Genomic DNA, 12965 nt, shown 5'->3' on the forward strand with positions numbered 1-12965 from the left:
CAACACATGTACACACACACACACCCCCCTCCCCAATCCTCCGCCTTTGGGACGTTTAAAAGTATTGATTGCCTCCCCTGTTCCGCTTGCCGTGCCTTCGCCGTCTTGCTCTTTTCTCGTACATCTCTTTTTCCTTTAGCTGCGTTCCATTGGTTCTGCTCAACTGCACTCGCACTTCCGCACTCCCCCACGCCATCCCCGTGCCCGCTCCTTGACCATCGCCGCTTACCTCCCCCCTCCGTCTCCCTCCCTACAAAAAAGAGACGGCTTCTTCTCATTCTCCCTTTCGGAGCTTTCGTGTTCGACCGCTATTGACCAGCAAACAATTCTGCGCCCGAAGAAAAAAAACATCACAGAAAGAGAAAAAAACCACCATCGCCACCCCCCACGCAGTCCGACCGTTGTAAACCCGCAAAGATGGTCCAGAACGTCGTCATCTTGGGCGCCGGCTACGCCGGCCTCGGAATCGCCCACAAGCTGCTCAAGTACACCCAGCCCAAGGTCAAGGACCTCAAGGTCACCATCGTCTCGCCCTCGACGCACCTGTACTGGAACTGCGCCGCCGTGCGGGCCATCATCCCCGGCGAGTTCTCCGACGACGTCCTCTTCAACGAGATCAAGCCCGGCTTCGAGAAGTATCCCGCCGACGCCTTCGAGTTCGTCCTCGGCAAGGCCATCGGCCTCGACCCCGCCGCCAACCTCGTCGACATCGAGACCAACGAGGGCTCCAAGTCGATTTCTTACACCCAGCTCGTCATCGCCACGGGCTCCGGGCTCGCCAGCGGTCTCCCGTTCAAGAACATCGGCTCCCACGAGGAGACCGTCTCGGCCCTGCACAACCTCCAGGCCGAGGTCAAGGCCGCCAACTCCATCATCATCTCGGGCGCCGGCACCACGGGCGTCGAGACGGCCGGTGAGCTGGGCCACACCTACGGCGCCTCGAAGCAAATCGTCCTCATCGTCGAGGGCGACGCGCCGCTCCCCGGTCTCCTGCCGCAGCTCGGGAAGATCGCCGCCAAGAGCCTCTCGCAGCTCAAGGTGAAGCTCATCACCAACGCCCGCGTCACCGAGGCCAACACCACCGAGCCGCTCAAGACCGTCAAGCTGTCCAACGGCGAGACCCTGACCGCGGACCTCTACCTGCCCCTCTTCGGCGTCCGGCCCAACACCACCTTCGTCCCGGAGCACCTCCTCGACGACAAGGGCAGCATCAAGCTCAAGCACGACCTGCGCGTCGAGGGCCTGACCAACGTCTGGGGCGTCGGCGACGTCGGCAACCTCGAGGCCAAGCAGCTCATGCGCGCCGAGGGCCAGGCGCTGCACCTCGCCGACAACCTCGACGCCGTCCTCACCGGCAACGAGGCCAAGGTCAAGGACCTCAAGCTCACGCTGAAGCCCCAGGTCTTCGTCACCATCGGCAAGAAGAAGGCGACGGGCCAGTTCAACACGATGAAGCTCCCCGGCTTCATCGTCAACGCCGCCAAGGCCAAGACCTTCTTCACCGAAAAGGGTCCCGGCTTGGTTGCGGGAAAGAACATTGCGAGGGCGTCGATCTAGAGAGGTTCCGGCGAGGGGAGGGACGGATGGTGATTGTCGTTTTTTTTTCTTGACGAGGTGATTTGTGATGGGCTCGTCTTCAGTTTTTGATATCCCGGATTGCTTGCCTTTTTCTAGCTTAAACAACAGGTGTGCGAGCACACGAAAATTGTAATTAATGGTCCTATACCCTAATCAAACACCGGCGCGCTTTTTCTTTGCTTGTGTTCTCTGCCGCCTTTCAGTAATAGTAATCAGCGAATTCTCCCGAGGCCCTGGTATCATCATTCATGTAACTATTTCCATTCATGAATATCATTCTCTAACCGAACTTTGCGCCAGATCCTTATGTCGTAATCAACGGCATTACTTCAAGGGCTGAAGACTTCAAAGTATCTTCAGTGTCGGTTTCTATTATCTGTTCAATATTTGATGTCTTCCTCAGTGGATTGATTATCGCGAGCAGTATCCTCTTGTGAGCCAGCTTGCTTTGGACATCCTTGCCATCCTAGTAATGGCTGCATGCAGACTGTGAAAGAGAGTTTAGCTCTGCGAAGGTTTTACTGACTTTACAGAGGCAGTTAATGGGTATGGAGACTGTTGAGGCAATCGACCTCCTCAAGGATTGGATGAAGGGTGGAATGAAGCTTCTGATGATATGAGAATGGGATGAGAAGAAGGACGAAGTGAATACGTGAGGGATGGGGATGGGGGGGGATAGAGGATAGGGATAGGAGGTGAGAATACCCTTGTAGACCCTTAGATGACAACAACAGCAGCAGCAGCAGCAGCAGCAGCATATAGAGTTGTATGACGAGGTTGTACGACTAGCCGTACGACTTGGCCATGCGTGTGGTTTGAAGAAAAAGAAACACCACGATGGGTACGGGGGATGCCTTTATATAGTATGGGAATAGCATCATATACGTAGCACTATTAGTAATCCACCAAAACAGCCCACCCAACCCAACTATAGCGACGAATGGCAAACAACCAGCAAGTCAACTATGCGAATAACCTCATATCAACCAATTGAACCAACTTTAGGGCCGAAGTTGGGTTGGTTAGTCTGAATGAAGCGAATTCATCGGTCATTATCGCGTTTTCATCGTGAATTGAGGGAATGATCGTGAATTCACTCCACCTCGGTGCTCTCGGGAAGCTGAACAGTGTCCATGTTGTGGACATTGGCCATATCAGCCGGATTCATATCCAGCTCCTGGAGCCAGTCGTCGTTTCGCTTGTAGATGTCATCGCGAAGAGGGTCGCTCAATATCTCAAGTCGGTCCCAACCGTATTTCTTGACGCACATCAGCGAAGTGCCAAGGCGAATAGTCGTAGTGGCCCAATTGCCGTTGTTCTTCGTTTTATTGAACATACGCTCATAAAGCGTGTCGCTTTTGACGCTGTAATCCATCGAATTTACAATCAATGTACCCGTGTAAGACTGCATGCATGCGGATTGGACGCTACACGGAATAGTGTAAAGGTGAGGCTGAACAAGCTTAGTAGGTCAGGGTAGGGACAGGCAGGATCTGGACCAAGACAAGAATATGGGGAATGGCCGCCGGCAACTCTTAAATGAAAGCAAGAGCAGTAGAACGTTGTTTAGTACGAGCCAGGAGATTGTTTTGCGAAACTGAGAGGTGGTAGAATCAAAGCGATAGCTAAGACGGTTGATGTGGCAATGCAGATACATGGTGAGCCGGTTGTTCCGGTGCAAGATCGGACACAGAACGGCGTTGGGAAGGGACGACACCGGAGAAGAGATATAAGTGCCTACCTACGTATCCGTACCTAGGTAGAGAGACATCGTGGGCGGGTACGTACCCGCTCACCAGCCCCGGAACCTTGGCGGCAGGTGGGGCAGGAATGACCCGGTGCTCGCTTACAAGACTGGTGTGCCCCACATGCACGAACTGAAGGGCTTATCACCACGTGAGATACATAATACTTTGGTAATCGCGGCCCTTTCGTTGGTCCGTAAGCTAACCACCCCCCATTGAATTCACTGCCCCGCCCCGCCCCTAGCGGAGCTGAGCTGACAGCTCATCGCGCCGGACCGCACACACACACACACACACACACACGCACGCACACACATACACACCCGGACGGCGACGGCACTCGAACCTAAATCAACCTTGGTTGAACTCAGGGGAACCAGTCCACTTACACTATTATTACTATCGCATCATCACTACTACTCGATTTGTCCCGACTGCATTTGTAAATACTCCTGCACCGACTTCTTCCTCCTTTTCCTCCTCCTCTTCATACCCGCTCCCCCACCACTCTCCTCTTTCCGGTATGCCTAAGAATACACCGGCTCCAGATGAGCCCGTCGTCACCTTCAGTTCGGGCTCCCAAGAACCGGTTGCTCTGCGTCTTCTTCATCTGAACGATGTCTACCATCTAGAACCCTCCAGTGCTGAGCCGGTAGGCGGTGTTGCACGCTTCGTCACTGCCGTCAACGAGTACCGTAGCCATGACCGCTTCCAGGGACAGCCCGAGCTAGTAACTCTATTCTCAGGCGACGTCTTTAACCCCAGTCTCGAAAGCTCCGTCACAAAAGGTATCACCTCACGTGCCAACATGCACTGATTCGCCAGCATCATGACACTGACGCCCATCAGGCGAGCACATGGTTCCCATTCTGAACAAGATCGGCGTTGACTGCACGTGCGTCGGTGTAAGTTGAACCGCTACGGCCCCATATCTCCTTGATGCCATCTTTTAGCCTGACACGTCCATGCTAGAATCATGACTTCGACTTTGGCGTCAAGCAGTTTGAAAGTTTGACCGCAAAATGCAACTTTCCCTGGCTGCTTGCCAACGTCCTGGACCCGGCTCTCGGGGAAAACGTGCCACTCGGAAATGCAAAGCATACACACATGCTCACATCATCCAATGGCATCAAGATCGGCCTCGTCGGCCTGGGCGAGAGGGAGTGGCTGGAGACCATCAACAGCTTGCCGCCCAACATCATCTACAAATCCGCCAGCGAGACCGCCAAGGAGCTCGTCCCACAACTTCGGGCCCAGGGAGCCGACATCGTCATCTGCCTCAGCCACCAGCGTGAGCCGAACGACAACAAGCTCGCCGAGAAGACGGACGGCCTCTTTGACATCATCCTCGGTGGCCATGACCACTATTACGGCCACAGCCTCATCAACGGCACCCACGTACTGAGGTCCGGCTCCGACTTCAAGCAACTGAGCTACATCGAGGTCCGGAAGAAGCCCGACGGCTCCGGCAAGTGGGATTTTGACATCTTGCGACGCGACATCGTCTCGTCCATTGCCGAGGACCAGGAGACGCTGAAGCTGACGGAGGATCTGACCTCGAAACTGAAGCACAGCTTGGCCAAGTCCGTCGGCTGGACCGCATCGCCCTTGGATGCGCGCTTCACGACCGTCAGAATGAAGGAGAGCAACATGGGCAACTTTGTCTGCGATGTCATGAGACACTACCACAACGCAGACTGCGCGCTGATGGCCGCCGGAACAATCCGTGGTGACCAGATCTACCCGCCGGGTGCGATCAGGGTTAGGGACATCACCAACTGCTTCCCCTTTGAGGATCCCGTCATATTCATTCGGGTGACTGGCAAGCAGCTGTGGGATGCTTTGGAGAATGGCGTCTCCCAGTATCCCGCTCAAGAAGGTTAGTAAATCGGCAAGCCCAAGCCATCGCCCACATGCTAACAGGACAGGCCGCTTCCCCCAAGTATCCAACATCGAATACACTTTCGACCCCAGCAGGCCGCCTAGCTCGCGTATCGTATCGGCCAGCGTTGGAGGCGAGCCCATGGATTTCGAAAGGAAATACACTCTCGCAACCCGAGGCTACATGGGCCGAGGAAAGGGTACGACTCAAGTCCACGCGCAATCTGAAACATTTGCTGACAATCATAGACGGCTACACCAGTCTTCTGGTCGAACCGGAAGGCGGCACCGCCGAAGAGATCGTCTGCGAAGAGAACGGCATTCTCATCTCCGCCATGCTGCGGCAGTACTTCATGAGTCTCAAGACCGTCGGCCGATGGAAGAACCTCAGCGAAAGCTGGCTCGAGGTCGCTGAGAAGTGCCACAGCCCCGTCGAACCCCGCAAGATGTGGGAGACGCCTGCCGCGACCGGCACCTCGGACCCCCAGCCCGAGACCGCGTCCAGGTCGTGGGCCGAATGGATGATCAAGCGTCATGTGCTGAACACCAAAGCCCCGAAAGACGACGAGTCCGACGATTCCGATGAAGAGGTGGACGCGGTTGCGCAGGTCGACACGGAGATACTAATTATGCGTAAGTTCTTTGCCAGGTGGGCCAACAAGGCCGGCGTCAAGGCCGAGGTGTGTGATTCCCTGCGGGAGGGCGAGTTCTCTGTCGACTGGACCCGGGTCATTGCACCCGTTTTAGAGGGCCGCATCAAAATGGTTAGTTAGGTAGACGCACATAGAAATACATATATACTAGAGTCATTTCATTCGAGTAGCGTCCTCGCCAAAGAGCAAGGAGAATCATATGGCATCCTCCGTGAGGACATGGCAGACACCTGTCCGCGAAGCGCTGAAGAAGCAACCAGTCAAGACCAGCCGCATCGGAGTTTTTTTCCAATCAAAAACAATAGTTCTGTCGAATTGGGATAAAAGAAGAGTTCGCACAGACTTTCTCAACCTTTCATTTTTGGCGTTGTCATGGCGATAATGTGTTTTCATGCGTCGATTTGTTCCCATGTCCAGAGGTATTAGCTCTTCCGTTTAGTCAGTCACCAGCAGTGGCCTTCGGCGGTATGAAACGATTCAAGATCCAGTCGTGTCCTGCGATGAAGGTCGTAGCCTCTGAGCACATGCTCTTGGACATCAGAAATTTCCACGGATCTTGAATCGTATAACTCGAAAGGTGACACTCCCCCATGGTAGCCGAGCAACGTGGCATTCCATGCTCGACTGCGCTGCCGAGGTCATCGACGTTGGGCCGAGCGTGCAAAGTTTTGACTTTGAGGATCGATTTGCCCCGAGTTTTGATCTGAGCAATCCTACTAGGGATGAGGATAAAATCAATGCGACATTTTGGAGGAAACGTTCTCGGGGTTGTACGGGTTCATGGCATCAACTACGGGACAACAGTCGATCAGAGAGCCGAAAACTCTCTATGCCACCAATGGCAAGAGCGTAGCTATCGTCGTCAACAACACAGACCCCGAATCTATTCCGGATGACAGCGGGAAGGAAAATACTGAAAAAGTCGATAATTATAGGGGCGTTGCTGTGGACTCGAAGCTGGATTATCAGGTCTTGAACGAAGTGTTTACTTGAGGGAAGAAAGGTGAATCTTCGACCCATCATCGACCCAGTCTTCCCCTTTCAGGACGCAAAGGCGGCTCTTGAGTATTTGAGTTCCGGGAAGCACGTTGGCAAAGTTGTCGTTGAAGTTTGACGTTGCATGTGTTTGTTACTACCCACGTGACGCGTACATGTATATGGTCTGAATCAAGCTCTTGAGCCGCGAAGAATGGGGCATAATCGCGTTGCCAAAGTGCTCCTGATAGTAAAACAATGCAAGTTCTTAGTGGGGCGTCTCAGTAACCTGCCAACTATGCATCCCTTACATTGCTTCTGGAGTGCTGGCTGGAAGCCTCTCTCGAGATGTCATCTTCTCTGTCTTGCCTGCTGAAGGAGTATTTTGGCCTAAGTAGACAATTTGTCCTGAGGCATAAGTGTCTTACTTCGTGTCAATTTTCCAAGTGTGCTTTTCTGAAAGATCGACAGGTGATAGCATCCTATAAACGCTGTGCCTGAGTGATCTTCAGGGGAAAGCGAAAGGTTCCAGATTACCTGTATTCATGTGCATTCAATACTAGGATCGGTAATGTCTAGGTAGGCGGCTCACAACTGATATATGATAAATGAGCGGCTTTGAGCTCCCGGCGGGTCAGTCACGGAGTACTCACCCACAGTGTTCACGGTAATTCGGTGGCCAAAGCTTATGGGAATGCATTCCCAATCCTGGTAGTGCAGTAACGGTATGGGCGAGCTAGCTGGGGGCGGCGGTCACCGCGGTCCATCCCATTGAACCGCCCTATATTAGTGCAAACCCTGCTCCTCCTCCATCCTGAACGAGTAACTTTAGTAACTGACCATCTGAGACTTGACGCTGATGGCGTTCATGATTGAAACCACGAATTAAGCAAGGTCCAATGACTGGTTCATCATCAGCCTGAGAATCACAACCGAGTTGACTTCATGGCGAAGAGGGATAAAAAAAAGCCTCGGCTGAGTCTCAGTGACGAGAGCCGAGCCTCAAAAAGTACTGGCAACCGAATCGTGCATCTTCAGCCGAGGCGGGTGAGCTGATATGCGGTACCGCGTCAGATCAGACAAACTAAAGAGTGAGCACGACACCCTCATTATATTCCCAAAACGTACATGTATCTGCGCCTCTTCCAGGCAAGTCACGGTAGGAACATTATGCCATTGCAATATAGTAGTAGTCCCATATACCGGGGGGGAAAAAAACACAAAGAGCATCATGCACTACCGGTCTTATGTCCTCACTGCCATATTGGCAGCGGCAACACTCGCAGTCCTCAATGAACCATGTTACGGTTCCGAAAGGAAACCTGGTAGGGGCTTTTCATTCCAAATCTGCTGGTATTTTAACAATATCGCGAACGGGCCTCTACGTAACCACGAGCACTTGCTCTCCCAACGGTGGCACGACTATTGACGGCGCATACCCCGGCCGATGCAAACAATGTCAAGTACTACCCCAAATCACCTTGCGGAAGTGGCGGCAACTGTTGCTGGTCTAGCCATTGCGCCGGCACATCAGAGTCCGGTTCCGGGTGGGTCCAAATGCTACTCTTCGTCAGCCGGCGGCTTCGGCGGCTACGACGTTACTTTAATCCCGTCCGTCGGTACTTGCAAGGGGGTTGCTGTTGACGGTGTAAAGACTATTCTCGCGGCCTTCCCCGGTAGGGCTCGAGTGTAAGTGCCATGTACAGCATCATTAACTTAAATACAGGTTTCGCATTGGCTGAAGATACAGGTACTGACTATCTCTGGCAAAGAGATTGCGGAATGGATTATGGCAGATAGGAACGAGATTAACCTGAAGTATATTATTTGGGTTCAGAAGATCTCGAACCGTCAAGACCCCGTGAAGTCTTGGTTGAGCTGGCGTACTATGGAAGACCGGGGCGACTTTACTACAAACAATTGGAAGCCCCAACCTAAGTGCCTGAACGCCGAGCCGTGTCTCATAATTGATATTTAGGGATCATGTCCATGTAAGCCAAATTGAGAGGAGGAGGACTTGGTAAGGGATTAGGTTGGCAAATACGAAAGGACACACTGATCGTCATATGTAGGATACGGGTCAAAGTGAAGTTTACTTCGGCAGCATGTTGGTGGCAAACAGGCTTTGCTCCCGATTCGTGGTTCAATGTAACTACCCCTCTTTTTAAATCTCTAAGAATGTTGTCATTCATCCAGACCTCTCCTGTTAAAGCAAATGAGACAGATCTACTTCGTGGGTATAAGAGGCTGACTCAAGCCGGAAAGCAACTGTTGATACCCCGCCCAATCATGTATTCCGGAATCGCATCGGAAAAGCCGTGCCGTGCCTATGCTGCCCTTGTTGGTTTGCCAGAAAAGTTTAGTGCGCGTGTAGATACTCAGGTACCTGGAGAGCACCAGAAACTGGGTTCGAGGCTTGCGAGGCAATCTCTGATCGACTGCAATCCTGTGCCTCTTTTGTGTACACTACGTCAATTGCCGAGCTTGGACGCCCAGTGATTAGATCGATAATACGGAGTAGTGTCCGCAATCCGTCATCGCGCATACGAGAAACACCCCGTTCTCGCAACGCCGAATCCAGGTAACTGGAATCTAGTCCTTGACGTTTGTGCCCATTGCAGTTCTCCTTCTCCTTTGGAACTAATCTTTATCAAAGAGTGGAGAGGGAGGTACTCAAAGTGGACAGACAGGCATAGTGTGGCCCGGACATGTGGAGGTTGGAGCAGGGATCACTGTATCAGGATTAGCAAAGGATTTGGCAACGTCCTGTAATAAAAAATTGAACATGGGCCTACAGAGAACCGTTTCTAGTATACCATGTACATCTTTGATCTTCACAACACAGTAGTGGACTTGACAGGGATATACAATATTTATTTTGCGCACTTGCAGTGATCGTTGGTATACTTACCTCTTCCGTAAGCCGCCATTTCGGCAGAACACTTCCAACCCATGGCTGGAGAGATATCTACTAGACTCATCGAGTCATCTTTCCCCTTACAGAAGCAGAAAGAAATCCTGTTTTGGGGCTTGGCAGAACTATCCGCAGCCCAGGTCCATGGAGGACAACAGCATTGTAGTTGGATATCGGACCATTGTAGACCATCCCAGTAAGAGACCAGTTGGGGAACATGTAGAATTTGACCAGAGAAATTTACGAATCTTGTCAATCATCATGAAGGGTCCCAGTAAATTCACACTTCTCCTTGTGAACCCCATTCGACGTGCCACTACGTGCAGCAGGGATTGCGGACCATTTCGTGATAGCCCGCAGATTTCATTTTCTCTTCTTTGCTTTCATTTTACGGGTTATCTATGTTGAGGGAACTGTGGATTAATCTGGAGGCTTATAACAGCTGGGGATCCTCCAACCAGTTTTCTCCCCCAACTCGTCTGCCACACTTCAGTGCCTCGACATTTCTTCTAGGAACAGCCGCAGCAGGGGTGTCTCAGTTACATCATGAGGTTCTCAACATACGCACTGACGGCAATGGCCATGCTATCGGGTGTCATGTCGGCTGCGGACCAAGTTTCTGCCGCAGCCCAATCGCCAGCACAGGTTGCCATGCAGATGTTTCCGAAATGTGCAGTAAGTATACCCTAGTGTGTGTTTTCCTTCGTGCTGTGCTAAACCTTATTTCTACAGCTGTTTTGCCTCGCAAAAATCATCCCCGAGTCGGCTTGTTCACCAACAGACGTACCCTGTTTGTGTACCAACGCGCCACTCAACGCGCAGTTAGCAGGATGTATCATGCAATCGTGCACTACATACGAGGGACTGAGTAAGTACAGCTGCAGATGATATGGTATTCTCAGTAGGCTAATAGATGATATATAGTGTCCAAAAATGCGTCAATGACGATGTGTGGTGCACCGGTTCGCAACGAGACTGCCAAGCCTCTTCTGATCGGAGTGATCGGGGGAGCCATCACATTCTTTATTTTCGGGCTCCGGATGTGCGCTAGTCTACTACCCGTTGGCGGTAGGCCCTGGGGGTGGGATGACTTCACGATTGTCATCGCCATGGCACTCGCCATACCTCCCACCGTATTTTCTGTAACCCGTGAGATACCTGATCTGATCTGTGCTCTTCAGCATCTAACAAAACTGCAGTGTCAAACAACGGACTCGGCAAAGACATGTGGACTCTACCGCAGCAGCAGATTGAGAACGTCCTTTACGTAAGGCTGCCGCATGGACTTGAGTTTTGTGCGCCGCTAATATCTTGCAGTACTACTACTTGGGAGAGCTATTCTATTTCGCGGCACTCACTGCAACCAAGTTGAGCATTCTTTTCTTCATGCTTCGTGTTTTCGGGATGGACCGGACATTCCGGCGGCTCGTTTACGGAGCAATGGCTCTCTGCCTTGCATACGGAATTGCCTTCGTTACCTGTACGGCACTGCAGTGTATGCCGGTCAGCTACTCCTGGGAGCAAATCGACAGTAAAAAGGTTGGAAAATGCAACGACATTCATCTTCAAGGGTGGATGTCAGCTATCTGCAACATCGTCATCGACATCCTCATCCTGGTTCTTCCCCTGAAGAAGCTAGCCGCGCTTCAGATGAAGCTGAAGAAGAAGCTCATGATCACGTTCATGTTCTCTCTGGGAATCTTGTAAGGCTCACCTTGACAAGACGTCAAAACCCCTCTTCTCTATACTCGCTAACCGTGTATTTCTCAGTGTCACTATCGTCAGTGTAATTCGTCTCAGGTCCCTCATCCTCTTTGCCAACTCGCAGAACATCACTTGGGACTACACCGATGCAGCCTGGTGGAGCACCGTCGAAATTCATGTAGGCATCATCTGCGCTTGTCTACCTTCGCTGCGCGCTCTTTTCATTGCTTTGGGCGTAAAGAAGCTTGGCTCGACCAAGGGCAACTCACATGGCCACTCGACTGGTCCAAAATCAACTGGAATGAAACCCGGAACGAACAAGAGCGGAATGAGCTCTACGGCAGAGAAGTCTGCCAAAAGCGTCCCGCGGCAAGGCGATGAAAGCGACTTCATCCCGCTGGTGGACGTGGAAAATGGCAAGTCGGGCTTTGGCGAATCGATTCACACTGTTCACAGTAATACTGGGTCAGCCTTATCGTCGACTGTCAGTGCAGGGAGAAATACCCGGTTGTAAAGGCGGATCCTGATTATGAAGTAATTCGGTTTGGCATGCGACCAGGGGGGGTGTCAATTCTTGGAAAGCACCGTTGCTTCAGGACTAAACAACTTTCAAATTTTACATGTTATCATGTCACGATAGCTTCATACAGCACCTGTCAGGTGGATTGTAATGTGCCATAATATCACGTGGCGTCACTCATTACTCGTAACATATTAATGAACTAACAATTTTCCAACCCCCCATACGTGCCGTTTTCACTTTACACGGTCAAGAATCAAGATCAAATATGACCCAGGTCTAAAAGTATACCTAGAGCTGTCTACAACAGTAGTCGTATGACTCCTGCGTCACAAATCTCATTGTCCGGCCCATACTCTTGCAATGAGACAACCAACCGCCCATGGGTTCAGTTCTAGAGTACGCGAAGGTAATCGTATTGAGAGGATATATGAAGATCTTATCTCCAGGGTGCGTCGCTCGATGTCTCGGCCCTAACTAGGCTAAAGGCTTCTATGATCTAAAAGCCTATTCCCGAGTCTGTCTATTCACTCATGAACTGATGAGCCCTCTGAGCATACCTCGCTTTGGAGACCAGATGCACTATTATGATAGTCAGGGTTAAGTTTCGCAATCCTAGACTGCCCCGCTTAGCATGGCCGGACAGGCTAGGCGTAATCCCTGAAGAGCCATCCAGAAACGTGGTAGATCCCTCCCAAAAAGCGGTGATCCTCGTCTAGCTACCTTTCTATCTAAAAAATCAGTGGTGAGAGGCCGATTTGGGACAACAGCGTCGTAGAGGTGGAGAGGATGTGAGGATGAGATTAGTCGTGTTGTTACTAATTCATGGCAACAAGCTTGTATTGTGATATCAAAAGGGACAATACAGTGGAAGCTGTGAATGCTAAAATTTTGAATCTCTATCTACTGAGTCGCTACGGTTTCGGGGCCATCCATGCCGCCATACTAATTTCCCGACATGGGTATCTTATCCCACACTATACGGCAAGCTAGGG

General features: G+C 51.7%; 5 protein-coding genes across 5 annotated transcripts; 4 read left to right on the top strand and 1 right to left on the bottom strand.

Moving 5' to 3' along the window:
• Positions 1–417: 417 nt before the first annotated feature.
• On the top strand, positions 418–1557 carry LY79DRAFT_580086 (uncharacterized protein; the record flags this gene model as incomplete). The annotated part of the gene is made up of 1 exon (XM_060560071.1): positions 418–1557. One exon carries the CDS (start codon positions 418–420, stop codon positions 1555–1557), a length of 1140 nt encoding a protein of 379 aa, XP_060413873.1.
• A 367-nt stretch (positions 1558–1924) lies between these two features.
• On the bottom strand, positions 1925–2387 carry LY79DRAFT_555165 (uncharacterized protein). Its single transcript, XM_060557905.1, has one exon. It carries the CDS (start codon positions 2334–2336, stop codon positions 2118–2120), a length of 219 nt encoding a protein of 72 aa, XP_060413874.1. The 5' UTR covers positions 2337–2387; the 3' UTR covers positions 1925–2117.
• Positions 2388–3611: 1224 nt separating this feature from the next.
• Positions 3612–6012, top strand: LY79DRAFT_555168 (5'-nucleotidase domain-containing protein). Its single transcript, XM_060557906.1, has 5 exons — positions 3612–4111; positions 4173–4228; positions 4296–5202; positions 5252–5404; positions 5454–6012. Exons 1-5 carry the CDS (start codon positions 3847–3849, stop codon positions 5975–5977), a joined length of 1905 nt encoding a protein of 634 aa, XP_060413875.1. The 5' UTR covers positions 3612–3846; the 3' UTR covers positions 5978–6012.
• A 2276-nt stretch (positions 6013–8288) lies between these two features.
• LY79DRAFT_580089 (uncharacterized protein) lies at positions 8289–9331 on the top strand (the record flags this gene model as incomplete). The annotated part of the gene is made up of 3 exons (XM_060560072.1): positions 8289–8521; positions 8905–8980; positions 9029–9331. 3 exons carry the CDS (start codon positions 8289–8291, stop codon positions 9329–9331), a joined length of 612 nt encoding a protein of 203 aa, XP_060413876.1.
• An 829-nt stretch (positions 9332–10160) lies between these two features.
• LY79DRAFT_555169 (CFEM domain-containing protein) lies at positions 10161–12155 on the top strand. Its single transcript, XM_060557907.1, has 6 exons — positions 10161–10421; positions 10479–10614; positions 10671–10895; positions 10946–11013; positions 11064–11449; positions 11517–12155. Exons 1-6 carry the CDS (start codon positions 10293–10295, stop codon positions 11962–11964), a joined length of 1392 nt encoding a protein of 463 aa, XP_060413877.1. The 5' UTR covers positions 10161–10292; the 3' UTR covers positions 11965–12155.
• The last annotated feature ends 810 nt before the right edge of the window (positions 12156–12965 follow it).

Source organism: Colletotrichum navitas (assembly GCF_030913465.1).
Source record: "Colletotrichum navitas strain CBS 125086 chromosome Unknown LY79scaffold_32, whole genome shotgun sequence".
In the NCBI taxonomy this organism is placed as follows: domain Eukaryota; kingdom Fungi; phylum Ascomycota; class Sordariomycetes; order Glomerellales; family Glomerellaceae; genus Colletotrichum; species Colletotrichum navitas.